Below are 20,493 nucleotides of genomic sequence, written 5' to 3' on the forward strand. Positions count from 1 at the left end.
CCCTCCTCGGACGGTGAGGAGAGGGATCACTGACGTCCCGGGTGGCCTCACCAGGGATGTCCGACCCCGACGAAGTAGCTTCTGCTTGTTGTTTTACCTTCTGTTGTTTTCTTCTAAACCTTGTAAACTCTGATGTTGTTTTATGGCCAAACTAAATGGTTAAATTGTTTAACTCAGTGGACTTGTTGTATTCTCTGGAACCGCTCACCTTCGTGTGAGTTTGCTATTCGGTCCTGTTCAAGTGGTTAAATCGGATGAAATCCGACGGCACTTTGTGTTTACTTGGTTAAAGCATGAGTGTCGCATATCAGGCGACTTAATCATGTTTAATCAAGCAAATCCGAAGTGGATCCACCACACCTATATCCTCCTCAATCATATTCTGGTCTTCCTAAAGTCCCAACCCCTTCCCCGCGCCCAACACCACTCGACCTGCTGCCTCGCAAACTTGCCAGCACCATCCCCGGCGTCGACCAGGTTGGCCAACCCACTTCCTTGGCTGCCACCTACCCAGTAGCTTTCTCTCCATCCTCTTCCCCGACTCCGGCATGCGCCCGTGCTTTCCACAGATACCCACCTGGATCCGGTCAGTGCCCCCACCCAGCAACTAGTTCTGACTCACCTACCCAGCCCATCTGAGAATCCCCGCCGCTCATGGCTCGCCACCCACTGTTCCGCTCTCGCAACCACCACCACCACCACCGGGCTGGTGAGCTTCCAGCCATCTCCTCTATGGCCGATGCCACAAATCCCCAAACAAAAAACCTCTAAACCTAAAACTTTCTATAGTTAATGGAGGTCACCGGGCACGGAGGAGATGAACTTCAGCACAACAAATCTCATCGTTAAATCATGAGGTGAAAAATTCGCCAGATTTCCTTCAAGAAATCTATCAACAGATATGTATCTAACATTTCACTAAATATATTATAGGTTTTTCACCGCTTTCATTTTGTTTGAACAACTCCCTCCGTCCAAAAAAAACAAATTAATCAAGGAATTTTAGGACAAATTAACAAGAGATAAAATAACATCGATTTTCCTATTTATTAGATATATTTGGCACTAATTAACTGTCGCATGTTCACATGTCAAATTGAGTATAATAATTTTTTTTGATAAATTTTGAATTCTAAAATGACTTGATTTTTGGATGCAGGAGTGGGCAAGTTTTATTATCGGAAGGTGAGAAGTGACAGAAATATCTTACAACAGAAAACACTGGACCTCTCCAGCTAGAACACTGATGTAGACAATGAAAGCAATGTTGCTAAAAATGTCCTTCACGTTGACACTAACGCAGAGCCAGAAGTATTCATACATCTCTTTTCTTTGACCGACAGGCATCTGTCACTACCCCGAAAGTGATGCAACGACGAAACAACAACAGTGGCAGGTATTCAAAGGGGGTGTTTGGCATGAGCTAAAGTTTAGCTCCTGTCACATCGGATGTTTGGACACTAATTAGAAGTATTAAACATTGGTTAATTATAAAACTAATTGCACAACCTCTAGGCTAAATCGCGAGACGAATCTATTAAGCCTAATTAGTCCATGATTTGATAATGTGGTGCTACAGTAACCATTCGCTAATGATGGATTAATTAGGCTTAATAGATTCGTCTCGCGATTTAGCCTAGGGGTTCTGCTATTAGTTTTGTAATTACCTCATGTTTAATCCTCCTAATTAGCATCCGAACATCCGATGTGACAGGACTAAAGTTTAGCCCCGTCTCCCAAACATTGAGGGGGTGTTTGGGAAACGGGGCTAACCTTTAGCCCCTGTCACATCGGATGTTTGGATACTAATTAGAAGTATTAAACATAGGATAATTACAAAACTAATTGCACAACCCCTAGGCTAAATCGTGAGACGAATCTATTAAGCCTAATTAGTCCATAATTTGATAATATGGTGCTACAGTAACCATTCGCTAATGATGGATTAATTAGTCTTAATAGATTCATCTCGTGATTTAGCCTAGGGGTTCTGCTATTAGTTTTGTAATTAGCTTATGTTTAGTCCTCCTAATTAGCATCTGAACATCCGATGTGATAGGGCTAAAGTTTAGCCCCTGTCTCCCAAACACCCCTGAGGATCGGATTTGTAACGACTCGCTACTCCACTGCACATAAGATGGGACCCACTAACAGTTAGCATTTGTTAAGGCAAGCCGCACAATGTTTGTGTGAGACCACTACAAGATAAAATACTTGCAGCATCATGCAGAAGGAGAAGAAAGCAGTGGATTTTTTTTTGGTAAACCCGTTCTAGACCCCTCCAGATCCGATCGCGACGGTCGCCCTCCACCATCAAACCCCATCACACTAGTCAGTCCCCCACCAGATCCGCTCCCAGGCAACCTCCTCCCACCCATCACCGGCACGCAGCTCTTGGGAAAGCTTCTTCCTCGACACACCACCGCAGCCACCTGGATTCAGCAACCCAAGGCTGGATGCGGTGGAGTTCGTACCGCAAATGCTAGATCCGGCCCCCACCTACGCCGAGGACGTTCACTGCAGCGCATCTACTGCCTAGCACCAACCCCTGCCGCACGGCCATGATGCATTCACTCCTCCTACCTGCCCTTGCAGAGGAAGCACATTCACTCCTCCGACCCCACTAGGACGAAGCCTACCACAACTGCCAAAGACAGAGCCCCACCCCCGCCGTGGAGGTAGGGTGGACCTATGCCAGAAGCCGAAGAAGCGCCCATCGCGACATGCATCCCAGCTCACACCGATGGGACACCGAACAAGACAACCCTGCACATCGCCACAGCCCACCCCCCATTCAAGCCAGCCACCCACCGAGGCCCTCAACAACTTCAAGTGCATCATTGCCGGACGTTGCTTTAGGTGCCTAGCCTGGGACCATCGGGCAGCTTCCTGCCGAGACCCGTCCCGCTGCTTTCGCTGCTGCCTTCTAGGGCATTGGGAGCGGGACTGTCGGGTGCCTTCCTTCAGGCGCAGATCTCCACCTGCTTCGACCCCACCGCCTCCACCACCACCCCCACCTCTCCCACCGCCTCCACCCCCACCTCCCCCGCCGCCCCCACCTTCGCACCGGGGATCTGAGCCGATGGTGATTGGAGACCCCAACACCCATCTAGAGGAGGAAATAATCATCGTCCCCACCTTTTTTGACCTTGAGCAATATGTCTGGGACTGGGAGAATAGCGCCTTGGTGCCATGGGCCTTGCATATGCCCCATGGTGCTGGGGTGCGCGACGTCGAGGCGCTCCTACGAGAGCAGCTCAATCTGCAACCGGGCGAGGTGTTCGTCATGGTGTACCAACCGAAGCCTTTCCTCATGAGGTTCGAGCATAGCGCCCACTGTGCAGAAGTGTTGATGCTCATTATTAACACACTTTTAATGCCATTTGAGTAGTGTTTTCAAGCATATTCTTATACTAACCCGCTACTCGGCACATGAAATACCCCCACATTCGCATATGTGTTGTGTTTTGGATCATATTGCAAAATCTCAAGAAATATGATATAAATGAAGGATTTTTCTACAAGTTGGATTTGGGCTTGGACTTTGAACATTGGAAGGCCCAAATACGAACATTGAACTACATGCCCACAGGAGGAGCTGAAATTGCATGGGTCATAACTTCGTCATCCGAACTCCGACTAGGTTGAATTTATACGGAAAATTGCATGCCTTGAAAAGATCTACAACTTTTGTATGAAGCACTCGGGCATTGGAGGCCTGTAGGGGCTCAGCAGATCGGCCCAGAGAGGCCTCGGCCTAGCTCTTTTCTAGGTTGGTTCAGGGTGCCCTTCGCCCCATGGCACATATGGACTATAAATATCCCCATTTTTTGCTGGCATGCGGAATCCATCCACTAGAACTCGACAAAACCTAGGGCATTCACCAGAGGGAGTTGACGGCCATTGCAAGTCTTTGAAGTTGTCTAGGAGATGGCTTAGGCCAAACCCTAGCCACCATGGCCTCCCTGTGCAGTTGTGCCATGGTGGAGTTAAGGAGAGCCAATAGTAGATCATTGATGGTATATACTCGGAGGTGATGATCTAATACATCTATTATGTGAGTAATGCTCTTCATGTCATCCGATTTGTTAGTGACTCAATACCTCCTTTTATGCTTTCTATCTATCATGAATATGCTTGTTCCTTAGTCTAATGCTATAGTTTAGACTACATAGCATGCTTTATGTGATCATGGTGATTAGATCTAGTATGTCGATCCTTCATAATAGCTAGATATGTTCACCTATGTTCATATCCTTAAATTACCTGTGCCGATAGGGGGGATCGTGACGGGGTCTGCTTCCGTGTAGGGTGGGGTTTTTGGTAGGTTGACCGGAGGTAGTAGTTTAAAGATTGCTTTGGATGAGATGCATGACGTGCTTGTTCATTGGCTAGAACTACAACTAGAAGATGATAGGCTCTTGCTAACCTTGGTGGTGTTATATCATATATATCTGTGGACGTGATTTACACTTATTCATGTCATTGACCTTTACAACAAGTTTGCCTTTATATGCAATCGATGCTTCATGTTAGGATTGCTCCGTTAGATTAGATGGAAAACCTTAGTCAGTTCGCTACCAATCCACGGATTGATAAACCTTGGATGAATACTCTAAGGGAAAAGCTACGATGATCTATGCGCTTGCAGTTCACAAATTGGTGCGCTAACTTCCGTCAACAAGCTTTTCTGGCACTGTTGCCAAGAATCGGCAACTCAAACCCTAGGTGATCTATCTAATTTTTCGGGCTAACCCTAATTTTTCTATTGCACATATCCTATTTTTCCTTGTTTGCGTCCTTGAAAGCAGGTAAATACTAGATGCCAGATGGTGGACTTCATCAAGTTCAAATTCACCCCAATACGATGACAACAACATAAGGCTCAGCTCTTTAGCAGTAGGTGCTAAATCTATTAGTGGCCCAACATCTGCTATCAAGTCCACACTAATGAAGACAATACAAATGATGATAAGCAAGGTTTGCCACTGTGTAAATTATTTTTTAAGACTAATGTTTCTTGGAGAATTGTTTGTTCAAGTAATAGGTGTTGGAAGCAACCATGTCAAGCAAAGAGAGATGATTGGAGTGCCTCTCTGCACAAAAGGTGACGATTTGGAGTTGATCAAGACTGGAGGTAACAAGATTAGAAGTACCATGACACTATCAATCTTCTCCAGTGGGATGCTCAATAGCTTCTAATTGAGTGATTCAACCAAGGAAGAAAATTGCTAAGATTGTCATCACAAAGCGCAGGAGCCTCCTCCTGAAATCAGTTCTATATAGTACGCAGTTCTAAAATAAAATAGGTATAACTCTCTCATTTGAACTCCAATTTAGATGAATGACCACTCTTTGGAAAGGTAATTTCATAAAATTTTCAATAGAGTTATATTTAGGTATATGTTCTGTTCTGGACTTAAGAAAAAATCCATGAAGAAGAGGCAGCAGCAAGGCGATGAGAACAAGACGGAGGAGATGAAGATGACAACAATGAAGAGGAGTTTGAGCAATGCTTTCATCAAGCGTACATGATCAAATTCAGAAGCTTATAATAAAATAAAAATCTCTAGAGTATTGACACATTAAGACACTGTAGGGATGGGACCTACTTTCAGAAATCCCACTATTTACCTATATTAGTCCCTGGATCAGTAGGCTAATACAGTTATCATTAGAGTTCAGTATTTTAAGCAATAAAAGACGTACAATTTATTAAGATTTCACCTTAATGCAGCGATGAGAAGCACAGGTGCCCATCCACTAGCAAGATGGTTTGAAACTCCCGGAGGCCTAAACATGCAAATTGTTTGTGGCCCTTTTAGTTCCGATTTATAAATGAAATTAACTTTTGGCCCAATTATATGTGGGCTAAGCTCACTTAAGGCAAACATAAATTGAATCAATCGGGCCTGATAAATAATTGATTTCATTTCAATTTCGATCCAGTTGGCAAAATAATAAACATAACACACATATTTATGTATACAAGAAAACAAATTATTATTCCCCATCGAGACAACAGCTACCATATTGTTCATCACATATCACAAACTATTGCAAGATAATTATCTCACAAAGAACAGAGATTAACATAGCCGCTTCCAGGTCGTAATCTCAAGAGACAAAGTAGAGCATTGATCTTAACATCTTAACCTCTTGTATAGGTTAGCAGTCGACGAAGGAGTGCTTCACAATCCTGTGTTACCTTTTTCAATTTCTCAATCTCGGTTGACTGCAATTTGCGAGTTGATTCTGATTCTTCTATCTTCTTATTCAAGGTAGCTAACTCTTCTTGGTGAGCAACAAATCGTTGTTGAAGTTGTACCCCATCTAGTTTGTCAGCATCAACTTGCTCCCCATCAACATTGCTGCATAAGGATTTGGTAGAGCTTCTTGGATACTCTGCTACCTCATCAGGGTATTTTTTAGCAAGAAGCAACATTGATTTGAGAACTTCCATCTAGCAATAGTGGATCCGAAATCAGATTGTGATCTTGTAATTAATTTAAACTAAGGAAAGAAGGAACATCAATAATCATCATGTGTTTAGTTTGTTATCCTAAAGCTGGACTGAACAGGAGCGACTACAGATGTTGACCCTTTGTCCGGCTGAAACAGGATATAGTCAAACTTCAGTTGATGCATTTATTTAAGTATAAATTAAGAATGGACAAATAACCAAGCATAAGAATATGTGGGAATGGTTGAGATCATCTACAAACTGAAACAATTTCAACTATTAAGTTCTACAAAAATAATTATTGGAAAAGGTGAAAGATAAAGGGGTTCTGCTGGAGCAGTAATTTTTCACCAACTCTACCAATAGGGTACAACAGATCCACATCAACTTTTGCCGAAGGCTGACGCAACCTATCAAGGACAGGGTCCACCCGACGTATGAGTACTCGGGGCCATTGGATCCGACCAGGGAGGCACAGCGGAAGGTTACCCAGGAAGAGGTCACCAGTCGGGTTATCGAGTTCTTCTGCGGGGTCATCAAGAACAAGCAATGCCCAAAGGTGTATTCCCTCATTATACCGGCCGATCTGGTAAGTTCTTGATTTCATCGTTTAGCTTGATTGCTTCGCTTTTGCGTCTGTTTCTGCTTGATTCTGTTTTACTTTTCAGAGCCGAGAGTATGAGTTTTTTTTGTCTAGCACCGCTTCCTGGAAGGGCCGAGCAGTAGCAACCCAAGATCTGCCCGATCACCGAGACTGACCAATGACACGCTACACTAGAATGGGAGTCAGACTCCTACTTTGACGACTCCGACGAGGATGTACCGGTCTAGGGCAGCGGGTTAGAGGCCGGGGGCACGGCTCCTGGTGGGCGATGGACGCGCTAGGCCATTCGCAAGGTGGTGGATTCCAAGGCGACAGAGGCGGAGAAGCCAGAGGCGGAGAAGAAGAAGTGTAAGAAGAGGGGTGCCACGAAGCCGAAGGCACTCGTTGTGGCAGGGGCATCCCATGCAGAGACCTCGTCCGGGGTGCCAAGCGACGACTCCGAATCGCCCAGCCCGACCACCAAGAAGAAGAAGGCCGAGCTCCTTGAGATGACCGCAGCCGATGTGGAGCGGTTGAAGACGGAGATTCGCGGGGGAAAGCAAAAGGAGTCAATCCTGCTGCCGCCAGCACCTCTTCGCCCAAAGTTTCGAGTGAAGAAGAGCATATTGTGAGTATGATCATGGCATCGTATATTGTTGGAAGTTTTGTTTGTACATTGCTTTGCTTTATCTTTGTGTCTCGCCGTCCGAGCAGGAAGGTGGTGATGGAGGACGAGTCGGGCCTACAGGGCGCTGGTGTCGGGACCCATGCAGAAGGTCGGACTCCTGATGCGACCATAGGTGCTACATCTACGACGTCTGTCCAGGCCGGGAGTGAGAGTGGCCTGGTGACAGGACCTAAGGGGCCCGAGACAAGGTGTATGCCACGCCAAGATGTTGCCGAGGATGCCGCTGTATCCGCGCCTGGGGATGCTAGTGTTGGGGTGCAAATGGAAGAGACCCCCAGGGAAGTGCTGATCGGCACGGAGGCGGTGGGCTACAACGCCGGATTGTTTTTACCTACCAAGCTCCACATAAGCCTTCCACTTTCATACATGAGTAGACTAGGTTGAAAATAATCTAGTATAGGCTTGAGTGATTTAATGAGATGAGTGTTTCCATGAACTTTTGTAAGAGAATCTCACTTATGTTGGATATGCAGTTTTTTGAAAAACTCTTCATGACGAAACAAGGGAATGGTTTGAAGTTCACTTAAGTTTGAAGAGCATTGCATTTATTTTATTGTGGCTTGTTCTCTATTTCTAGTCTATCTTCCATAATGAAAAAGAAGCCGGTCACAACTTGAACTCGAATGCTAAACACTAGAGAGAGCAATATGTCTTGTTATGTGTAACTGAGTGTAGGGATGACATCGGAGGGCAATGCTGATTTCCTTGAAAGCAAGGATTGACTTACTCGAGGACGAGTAAGGTTTAAGCATGGGGGGTTGTTGACGGTCGTTATTGACACACTTTTAGTACCATTTAACTAGTGTTTTCAGGCATATTTTTATACTAACTCGCCACTTGGCACCTAAAATAACCTCAAATTTGCATATGTGTTATGTTTTGGACTATATTATAAAATTATAGGAAATACGACATAAATGAAAAGTTTTTCTACAAGTTGGACTTGGGCTCGGACTTTGGATATTGGAAGGCCCAAACACGAACATTGAACTGCAAGCCCGCAGGAGGAGCTGAAACTTGCATAGGTCATATCTTCCTCATCCGAACTTCAATTAGGGTGAATTTATAGGAAAAATTGCATGGCTCGATGAGATCTACGACTTCGTATGAAGTGCTCGAGCATTGAAGGCCAATAGAGGGTGTGCCGATCGGCCTCGGCCTAGCCCATTTCTAGCCCCGATCATCGCGCCCTTTCACTAGGAGGAAGCCCACGACATTTCTAGGGTTATTTTCTAGAAACTTGGCTTCAAAGGCACCCCAATCGATACCGCCAACTATAAATACCAAGGACTTTCAACAAGGAGGAGGATCCCGACAAGTTTAGACCTAGCAGCTGCCGCCACAAGAGAAGAAATAGGGATTAAATCTGATCAGGAGCTTCGTCGTCAAAGGGGACCTCCATAGGAGGAAGGAAACCCCTAGGTTGATCGGCCTAGGGTGGCTTAGGCCGATCGGCCTGAGTCCCTCGTGCCTCCCCTCATCTTCATCTTCATTCAGGGTGTTCTCGAGGTGCTCCATACCCCCTTTATTCATCAACATGTGTAAGATCATGGGGTAAAGCCTATGTTCATCCCTAGGGTTGTTACGGTCCTTGATATGGAACTGCTACATGTTCTTTATGCCCATTAATGCATCATGGTCTACTCGTTGCAATATTTCATTTACATATGTGAGCTCTTGTTATGTACAACATATGTTCTTAGTAGAGCTTCTGGTAATCGTGGTGATTAGCTTAACTCTGCGGATGCTTCGATATTGTGTGTGTGAGCAAAGCGTTAAGTATCCCTTTGTAGTGACAGTATGCGGGAGGGAAAATGTCGAGCAAGCACGTAACCATTGTGATAGCTAGTGAGGGTAGCATGCATCAATGTAGTAAATGCATATTCTTGTGAAGCTAGATCCTAGGGAGGGGACGCTTATATCTATATCTATCTCCTATCTTGTGTTAACCGTTGGTATATTGTCTCAATCTCTGTTATTAGTTTAGTTTGTCTCTCTACACAATACATACACTCAGTTTCGTTAGCAAGATTGGTATAAAATGAGAGCCAACAATCCACTTGTTTCACGGATTGATAAACCTTGGAGGAATACTCTAAGGACAACTGATCTGTGTGCTAGCAGTTCACGAATTGACGCACTAACTGCCGTCAACATGAGGCGTGACTCAACTTGCCTAGCGTATCTACTATAGTGTGGGTTGGTGGGAAAAGTAGTTTTCCTAGGGCGGTTTGGCCTGTGGCATTTCAATAGAAAAAGGGGAAATCTAGCAAGCACGTATTCTAAAGAAGTAATTTTGAAAACAATGCAATACATTTTAAGTTGGTCATGTTATTACTCTCGCACTCAATGGGATAAAGCAGGAGCTAGGAGTTGGAACTTGCCTTCATCAAAGATCCTTACTGTCTCCTAGGCCGACCAGTGTTCTTAGCTTCGAACCCTTCTGGATCCTTAGCTTCAGGCAGAGCCTAGTTGTCTACCGGCTGGCAAAAACATATAAAATGACAATCAATAAAACAATACACCAATAAATTCCTAAGAAATGAAAAGAAAGGAAAATGATGAGTATTTTGGGAATTACCTAATAATTAAGCATGAATTCCCGGGTATCCGAAGGATAATTCATTAATTATTTAGAAATGGGTTTTCAAAAAATTCTAAATGATTAATGATAATTCATTAATTATTTAGAAATGGGTTTAATTAATGGGTTGGGTGGCTGGATTTTCAGGAAATTCTAGGGAATTTAATTATTAATTTCCCTAGGGTCATTTAGAGCTTTGGTTGGGTAGCACAACAGCTATGTTTGGATGAAAATTGAGATTTTAGTCGGGCGACATTATGGCTAGGTTTGGGCGATACTTGGGGTTTTAGTTGGGTGGCATAATGGCTGGATTTTATCAGGGATGAGATTTTGAGTGGGCAGCATAATGGCTAGATCGGGTCATGGTACGAGGTTTTAGTTGGGCAACATCCCGATTGGGTTCTAGGATTGACCTTAGATAAGATTTGGGTGCTGGGTGGTGAGAGTGGATTCCAGGTTTTAGAAAACTTGCACGATGAGCTGGGCTTTGTCCCAGGGCTCAGCCATACGGCGGGTGGAGCTCGGCAAGCTTCGTAGAAGTAGAACTTGAAAGCTTGCCTGATGGACACTGCTTCGACCTGACTCGATGCTAGAGGATAGTCACACGGAGACAGGTGGGGCCAGGCAAGATCAAGTGGAATAGAAACCCGAGAGCTTGCATGACGGACTTTCTTCGACTTGACCCGGTGCTAGGGGATAGTCACACGGTGACAGGCGGAGCCGGGCAAGATCAGGTAGGATGGAATGGATGCAAGAGAGCTTGCACAACAGACGTCCTGATCTGATGCTAAGGGATAGACACACAATGTCAGGCGGAGTTGGCAAGGTCAAGCGGATTGAAGATCGAGGCTAGAGCTTGACGAACTCACTTCAGCCACTAGGGCAGAGCTTGGGCAAGATGACCAAGTATGGGGTAGGGAAATAGGCTTGGATGGCTTTGTAGTATTTTTGGGAATTTTTCTAGGGTTTTTGGAATATGGATGAGGAAGACGTGAATTCCCGGGTGCGCTTATAAGAGGTTTTCTTTTTATGTGGGAGTGGGCTCTATATGAAATGGAAAATAAATACATTATTATGTTTCTAATTTTATGTAGGATTTTTGGTGAATTTTGGGATATTTTTGGAATTTGGGAAGGGTACTAAGATTTAGGGTACAAGGATTGGGTGTGTTTAGCAATTTAAAGAGGGCTGACGCAGGCGGTGGGGGCGCGGCTGGCGCTGTTCCATGCGCCGGCTTGGTGTGCGTAGTGGACCGGGGGAGGGCGTGCCTTTGGTCTAGTGGACCTAGCGCACGGAGGCGGGACGAGCAAGGCGGTCGGACGGGGTGATGCTGTTGGCTGCCGGTTCCGCCTTGCAGCAAGAAAGGGTGGGACAGAGGGGTGACGGCGTTGCTAGGGTGGTGCCGGGGCCAGGCGGCGCCGTCGAGGGTGCCATAGGCGCTGCCGCGAGGCTGGCGGGGAGCACGCCGGGAAGGCGCTCCCGGACGCCGCCGGCCTTGCGGACTAGGCTGGGAGGAAGAGGAGTTCACGGGAAACTCGATGGGGGTATTGTGGGGAGGGGAGGGAGGAGGGAGCGGCGTGGCCGCGTGGGAGGAGGGAGCTCGAGCTCGGCCGGCGGTGTGGGGGAGAGGAGAGAGCGAGGAGCGGCCCCTTTTATAGGCGGGAGGAAGGCCGGTGGTGGCGCCACGTCGCCGGAGGGGATGAGGGCGGCAGGCTTGCCGTAGCGGTGAAGGAAGGGAGGGGGGACGCTCTGCGCCGGCATTAATGGCGGGCGGCGGTGGGATAAGGTGAGGTGGCGTTGCTTGGCGGCGAAGAAATGCGGCACTGGCGGCAAGGCGGCCAGAGTGCCGGCATGGTGGCAGGCGGTGCGGGCATAGCGTGCAGCGGCGGTCGGGGATGACGTGTCGGCGTGGCCTGGTCAGGGGGGATGGATGCGACGCGGGCGCGAGGATATGGCGACGCGCGCGCGAGGATAGGCTTGGGCGGGAGGAGATAGGGAGAGGGGAGGAGAGGGAAGTGGGGCGCACCGGCGTTGGGCGGCGGCGCTGGGGAAGCGGGTCGTCGGACGGCAGCGACGCGACGTGCCGGCGGGGGGGAGGGAGACGATGCGACCGGGGTGGGCTGGACCGGTGCGGGGGAGAGATGGGCTGGCGTTAGCGGGCCGTGTTTGCAGGCCGTGTGCGGAGGAGGGAAGGCGGTGGCGGACAGGCCCGAGAGAAAGGATGGGCAAAATAGGAAGTTGGCGGCCCATGTAGCTTTTAGAATGGTTTTCATTTATTTGAATGTGGCTTTGACTCCAAATTTGAGTTGGATTTGGAATCTGAGCAGAGTTTGGATTAGGGCTTGGAATAGATATAGGAGTGGGGTTTTTTTCTGAAAAGGGTTTGAGGTCCAGAGATATTAGAGTTTGCCTATGTTTGAGTGGTGGCTTTACAGAGGTTTGGTTGGATTAAATTTGAATATCGGTTCATAAGGTTTTGAGAAGAGGGAAGGTTATGGGATATTATTTCTAGGATTTTCGATGGAAAGATTTATCATGAAATGTTTCTAAGGCTGGAAGAAAGGAGTTTACTAGAACACCCAAATGCAACACTCATGATGTTATTTTATGCAAGGATTGTTTATAAAAAGGTTTTGAATATTTCAGAAAAGAAATTATGTTATAATTAAAGAAAAAATTTAAAAAGTACGTACTCTTAAATACTCTAAAAAGCGGGATGTTACACTAATTGCATGGAAGTGGTACCGACACGGGTAACTAGCATGAGATAAACATGAAACACCTATCCTAATCATGGACAATTAGCACCAACTAAGGTATAATGATGCTGAATCGAGAACAATCAGGGCCTAAACTTGACAAATTACAAAATAATCATGGGTAATTAACATAACGCAAGCTCTATCTAACTATTAGAGGTTAATCAAGGGGTTTAAAAGGTCAGAATGGATTATTAACAAGCAATTAGCCCTTAGCCCCTAACCATGAACCAAAGGATTACGCTATTGAACAATGCAGGCGACAGAGACATGCATAGGGTCAGAGATACATGTCGGTGTCGACATGGTCAAGGCGGCTGCTAAAACTCGCTGCACGAGCTCCTCTATAGGTTGTCCACAGTCAACCCCGTCCTTTATCCCTTACATGTAGGTGATGCACCTACATGAAACATGAAACCTTGATTAAAGAAAACTTTGAAAATCGTATCTTAGGGTGCGTTTGGCAGAGTTTCCAGAGCTGATTCTTTGCTGATTCTAGCAGGAGCTCTGCCAAATATTTTTTTCAAAGATAAGTGATTCTCTGCTGATTCTGTGAAGTCATTCTCTGAAATGAACTAAGAGGCTGGGAGCTGAAAAAAGTAGCTTCTCTTGATTCTGTGAAGTGATTCTCCATCCTGATTTTAAGAGTTTATACTAGAGAATCAAACAGAATCACTTTCAGTCACATAATCACTTCTCTCAGAGAATCAGCTCCCATAGAGAATCAGAATCAGATGGAGCTCTACCAAACACACCCTTACCCTTTTTTATCGATCTTTTCATTAGACACTTCAAACCTATGCAAATAATCATGGAAAATTATGATATATTTATGAAACGGAAATAGTTAATAAAAATGGAATACATTGTTCAAAAATTAACATATAGATAGAATAGCTCTTGGTAGTTGGTGTCACGCCGTACCACCACGTAGGAATATCTTGTTCTTAGATTAATCATGAAAACAGTTATCAAAATAGTTTTAACATATGTATTCAGAAGTAGGCTAAGTGGCTAACGTTGGCTTTCATACCTTGTTTTCCTTCTCCTGTCTTGTTGAACTCATGCATTTGCCTGGTCTTCTTATTGATTCCTTTTGTTTAAGTGGTTGTTTTATTTTGTCGCTGTAGCACAAAGTGTGGCTACCTTTGGTGCTGAAGAACATGACCAAACATTGCTTTCTTGTCTCTACCAACACGTGAGCTTGCAATTGCAATGCCGACACTTCCAACCGCCTACTTCACGTGGCGCTCTACAGGCAAGAAGGCGTTGCTTGGAAGGAAACAGAGTTCACTTTCTTAACGATAGGAAAGTTGTCGATGGGATTGATTTTGATGGATGACCAAAAGTTGGACTAAATCTATGATAACTTAAATTTTGATATTGGAGGTATCTAAATTTGGTATATCAGTATACAAAAGTACAGTACAGTAATCGTAGTTAAATAGGTTTTTTTCCCATTGGCATGCCCGTGGACTTATTTGTCAGTAACAGGCTGAAATTTTTTTCAGGATATGCAATGATTGTGAGATGCCTATTAATGTTATTGTTTATTAGTCCATTGGCTTTTGATCTCATCGTAATGCTGAATATTTAGGCTACGTGCTTCTTTAATTTATGATATATGTAGAGATAGGAATTAACTTTACATTAATTAATGAAAGAAATATTTTGTTAAGCGGATGGAATCAGAAATATGATTGGCTTAACATTTCGCTGTCGTCGCTCCTCTTGGACAATTGCTGGATACTCGTTACTCTTGCTTGTTGAAATGGACAATCAATGATAATATTATTCGCAACAAAAATCAAAGATGATACTCAAACGTGAGATGCCACTAAAGGCGTACGGTTTGGATTCTTGCAAGATCGCCAACAAATTTTGCACAAGCACGTCAATTATCAGGACCAGTTTGCGTAGTGGGAGGGATTAGAATAAAATCGAGCTAAAAATCGGACTAATTAAAGAAAACATACCATTTCTCCTCCAACCAAAGTCCAAAAGTCCACGTCGTAACATAACAACGAAGATCCACGTAATTACCGGAAATTAAACACAAACCAGAAGAACGTATCTTGTCCACGTAAAATAAAATTGCTTGGCATCGCTTGCAAGAAAACGGATTTTGCCTTGTGGAACGTGGATTATTATGCCTTCCACGACTTACATTGCAGGATATATAGCATTGGTTTCGACAAGGATATCAATGAAAGCTCAATAAGAAAAATGAAGAATTCGTCCATTGTTGACTTTTGAAAGAACAGCTGTCCAGCTGAAACAGAAAGGCATTGACTTTTTTACTACTGGTGATGATAACGTAGTTTTGTTTGGTCAGAGGGGAGTATATATGGAGTACGGAGTAGTTTATTTTGCAATAACGTGTTTATGTTATCATGACCCTTGCCATTTATAGGAAGTGCTTCTGAGAAAGTAGGGGTACAAGTTGCTTAAGTTCCAACCCCATCTTGGACAACATTGCTGAAGCTCCTAGGGTGCCATCATGGAAGCAGCAGATGAGGAGAGGCCACTGATTCATCACCTGCCTCCACAGGTGATATTCCTTTTTGTCTTTCCAAGAACCTCTCCACCTTACATGTTGTCTACTTCGGGTTCACAACAGAAAATGTTTCTTTGCCATAAAGCACAGCTGAACTTTCGTCACTTGTAGTTTTCTTTTCTGTGAAAAATTATTCAGGTATTCTTTACCGAAACTTTCAGGCAACAAGAGTTCCAGTTAACTTTAGCATGACCAGCTCTGCTTTGTGTTCTGTTGTTGAATTAGGATGATGAAGCTTCCAAATATACTAGTGACGGAACGGTTGATATTAACAATCAGCCTGCTCCGAAGCAGACCACGGGGAACTGGAGAGCATGCTTCACTATTTTAGGTAGGTTCTGCAGTGAAAGATAAGTTTCTTCCCACAGCATAACAGGAATTACTTCCTTTCCCTACAGAGTTAACCTCTAGATCCTTGAAAATGTGCTAGGTTCTGAGTTCACCGAATGCATGGCCTTTTTCGCAATCGGAAAGAACCTGGTCAGATTTCTCACGAGTGAACTTCATGAGACCAATGTGGATGCCGCCAAGAATGTGTCCACCTGGATCGGCAGTTGCTTCCTCACTCCGGTTATCGGGGCGTTCTTGGCCGACACATACTGGGGAAGGTACAAGACCATAGTGATCTTCCTCTTGGTGTACACCATTGTAAGATGCAACACGGAAATGCTCATTCTGACCATGTAACCATGTTCCATTTGCAACTCTGAATAAATGGTTCCGTTTTGTCAGGGAATGCTCATTTTGACCGTTTCAGCATCGCTCCCCTTGATCATGGTTGTGCCATCCAACAGCGGAATCCGCCGGGTCGCAGTGTACCTGGGGCTCTACCTTGTTGCCCTTGGCACCGGTGGCGTCAAGCCCTGCGCCTCGGCCCTCGGCGCCGACCAATTCGACGCCACCGACCCGGTGGAGCGGGCGACCAAAGGGTCCTTCTTCAACTGGTACTACTTCTCCGTCAACATCGGCTCTCTGCTGTCGGGAACCGTGCTCGTCTGGGTGCAGGAAGACATCGGGTGGGGAGTCGGGTTCGCGGTCCCGATGGTGCTCATGGTGTGTGGCCTCGTCGTGTTCGTCGCCGGTAGGAAGGTGTATAGGTACAAGAAATTGGGAGGGAGTCCCTTGACAAGTGTTGCCCAGGTGGTTGTTGCAGCTGTGAGGAACTACCATCTGGTGCTGCCTGGGGATGCTTCAGGAATTGAGTATGCCCGACAATTCAGGTATGCCTAATATTTCAATAATGATCAAGATTTACACATTAACTGAATCTGCACAATGTGAACTTACCTTTAGATTTCTTTGAAAAGATTGTTAAATAATGTTCAAGTTGCCAGCTGAATTTTACACCTGAAAAACCTTCAGCATCTCTATGCAAATTTTCACCTAGAAAACCTTGTTGGATTCTGCAAAAACTATTGGCGCAGTGGGATGTCACCGAAGCATTGTAAAATTGTCATTGAACTCACATCGGGCGAGATCTCCAGGTTCTTTGACAAGGCTGCCATTGTAGCGCCCTCGACCGGCGAGAAGTGTACAGCAGCGCGGACGAGCCCATGGAGACTCTGCACACCGTCCCAGGTCGAGGAGCTGAAGATGCTGCTCCGGATGTTGCCCGTCTGGGCATCCATGGTGCTCTTCTTCGCCGCCACCGCGCAGATGTCATCAACGTTGATTGAGCAGGGCGGGGTCATGGACAACCGCGTCGGCCCGTTCACCGTCCCTCCGGCGGCCCTGGCAACCTTCGACGTCCTCAGCGTCATGATCTGCATCCCCATCTACGACGCCGTGCTGGTGCCGCTGGCCCGGCGCGCAACAGGCAAGGACCGCGGCCTGTCGCAGCTGCAGCGGCTCGGCGTCGGCCTCGCGCTGTCCGCCGTCGGCATGGCGTACGCGGCGCTGATCGAGGCGCAGAGGCTGTCCCTCGCGCGGGCCGGCGCGCCGGCAATCAGCATCATGTGGCAGGCGCCAGCGTTCGCCGTGCTGGGCGCGGGGGAGGTGTTCGCCTCCATCGGCATCCTCGAGTTCTTCTACGACGAGTCGCCGGACGGCATGAAGAGCCTCGGCAATGCGTTCGCGCAGCTCGCCATCGCGGCCGGGAGCTACCTCAACTCGGCCGTGCTCGGCGCCGTGGCGGCGACCACGGCGCGCGGCGGGGAGCCCGGGTGGATCCCGGAAGACCTGAACGAGGGCCACCTGGATTACTTCTTCTGGATGATGGCTGCCCTTTGCTTGATGAATTTGGCTCAGTTTGCGCATTGCTCCATGAAGTACAGAGGAAAAACAATTTGTTGATACAAGATTTGGAGCAGCTGTTCTGCATCAAAAGAATGCAGGACTGACAGAAACATGCCCATTTTCATCTATTATGATAAGAGGAAGACATCGATCTTTTAGGTCTTCTTTGGAAGGGAAGGATTGATCTAGGAATTTTTAGGATTTCATTCAAGTTTGCAGTAGATATTTGGAACGTGAAACTACCATTCTAGACAGGCCATTAATGTTTTCCCATGGTAAATAAAGTTTTCTTCTTCTGTGATACTACCATTCTAGTTTGTTGCATCTTTAGTTCACTTTTACGTGTACTAGTTCGGGAGTTGCCTCAACATTGGCACATTGCTTTGCCACCAGAATTGTCGCCCATCTAAAGCCCCGATCAGCTGTGTGTATGGCTCTGTTTGGAGTCTCGGGACTAATTAGTCCGATGTTTGGATGGTACAGGATAAGCTAATTGTAAAACTAATTGCATAAGCCATGGCTAATTCATGAGTAGAATCTATTTATCCTAATTAGGTCATAATTAGCTCATGTGGGGCTAATTAGGATCAATATATTCTACTCATCAATTAGCTATGACTCAATTAGCTATGACTTATGCAATTAGTTCTACAATTAGCTTATATTTAATCTTTCTAATTAGCATCAAACATGCGACGGATGTTTAATTCAGGGGCTACAAGGTCCAAACAGGCCCTATATCTGCGAGGCCCAGCGCGCGGCGATCCATTTCATTGCATGTGAAGAAAAAGCTCCGACTGAAAAGCCAGAGATTCCGTTCATTTCACTGCAAATTACCATATTGATTGCCGATTGGGAATGACTACACAGCATTCGGCTGTTTATTTTTTGGACGCGTCAATCGATTTTTTAACCATTCAGAACATTCCACGTAGCATCTGTAGGGCCATGAAATTGGTTGATGCGGATGACAAAATCAGTCGAAAAATGAATGTGCGGTTCAGGGGGGAAAAATCGACTGAAAGGGAAAACTGACAAAATCAGTCGAAAACACCAGAAGACAGCGGACACAAAACGCATTAGATGCAGGAACGCCGTAAACCCGTTAAGTACATCAATTTGCAGGCTCATAAAAATATAAAAAAAGAAAATTTGATAACAAAAACAACATACCATTTCTTGAAAAATATATATAGATCTAAACACTTCCATATAAGCATGCACACAACTCCTATGCACGAATACACATGCGATCCTATCCTCTATATGTGTACATTCGAGATACTGATCAGTAGATTTTGAGATTTACAAAGTCACATGCCTCCTTGTGGACAAACACTTCACCTACTTAAAAAAAGAGTAAAGTGGTTAATTCATGGAGTAAATACATAAAAATAAGAGCACACGTGCCAAGTTGAGTACTTGAGTTCGGATGTGCGAGTTCTATCGTAAGAAACCTAACTAAAATGAAATTTGGTCAGCTAGGTTTACCAATGGAACGAAGCCACGCGTCATTTGCCAAATAATAAATGACTAAGGAGAAAAATAAAAACAATTAATTTTCTAATCGAAACCACCTAAAAATTTGACCTGAAAACTGGAATGGTATCAACCGAAAAATACCACCTAAGGCTTTGACGGTCTTAACGTTGCATTTCACAGACATAATTAAATCGAAAGAATATTCACATACATAATCAAACAAAAAATAAAGAAAATCAGACATGTTCTTGGACATACAAGATAATACAAATTATTTCACTAATTTAATTATGACCAGCATGTGGATAAATAACAAATACAACAAAAAATATATATTATGAGTTCATCTCAAAACTAGGTGCATACAAATGATCTTGAATAACCACGGACTGGTATCCAGCTCAACCTGACTAAAACTTTGCATTAAAAAAAAAACGAAACCAGCAGCTAGATGTGGGCCGCTCGTCCTCGGCCTTCTCCGTCAGGTCTCTTTTGTGTGTGTAGCCCGAGGAGCAGCACTAGTGGGCCCAGGCAGCAAGGCCGCCTCCAGCTCGCCTGCTGGGCCTAGCGTGGCAAAGCAGCCGTTGGCGTGGCCACATCACGCACGTACAGAAGAAAAAAAATCCCCCCTCAAAAAAAAAGACGTACAGAAAAAAAATCGATTGACGATGAAAAACGAAATTTACTCGAGTGTTCGTTAGGAATTCCCTTAGCCGATTTGATAGCACCTTGTTTCGTTTGAAAAGTCATAGTTACAGCAAGATTCCCGTGCTACAGTTGTTGGTGGTTAAGGAGCTGTTTGGATACGAGGTGCTAAACTGTTACATCGTATGTTCGGATGCTAATTAGGAGGACTAAACATGAGCTAATTACAAAATTAATTGCACAAATGGAGTCCAATTCGCGAGACGAATCTATTAAGGTTAATTAATCCATCATTAGCAAATGGTTACTGTAGCACCATAGTGTCAAATCATGAAATAATTAGGCTTAATAGATTTGTATGGCGAATTAGACTCCATCTGTGCAATTAGTTTTGTAATTAGACTATGTTTAATACTCCTAATTAGTATCCAAACATTCTGTTGGGGGAAAATATTAACGACCTTCCAAAGCCCATGAAAACAACAATCATAAAGGCC

At 45.2% G+C, this 20,493-nt stretch overlaps 1 protein-coding gene across 2 annotated transcripts; it reads left to right on the forward strand.

The window, feature by feature from the left end:
- Window positions 1–15,294: 15,294 nt before the first annotated feature.
- Window positions 15,295–18,172, forward strand: LOC117836369 (protein NRT1/ PTR FAMILY 8.3). 2 transcript variants are annotated; one of them, XM_034715776.2, is made up of 5 exons: window positions 15,295–15,628; window positions 15,860–15,965; window positions 16,065–16,282; window positions 16,367–16,854; window positions 17,059–18,172. In XM_034715776.2, exons 1-5 carry the CDS (start codon window positions 15,578–15,580, stop codon window positions 17,924–17,926), a joined length of 1,731 nt encoding a protein of 576 aa, XP_034571667.1. In that variant the 5' UTR covers window positions 15,295–15,577; the 3' UTR covers window positions 17,927–18,172. The 2 variants fall into 2 exon arrangements, with proteins under 2 accessions (XP_034571667.1, XP_034571668.1); XM_034715777.2 differs by having other exon boundaries at window positions 15,301–15,628; window positions 17,119–18,172.
- The last annotated feature ends 2,321 nt before the right edge of the window (window positions 18,173–20,493 follow it).

Source organism: Setaria viridis, chromosome 9, assembly GCF_005286985.2.
Source record: "Setaria viridis chromosome 9, Setaria_viridis_v4.0, whole genome shotgun sequence".
Lineage (NCBI taxonomy): Eukaryota > Viridiplantae > Streptophyta > Magnoliopsida > Poales > Poaceae > Setaria > Setaria viridis.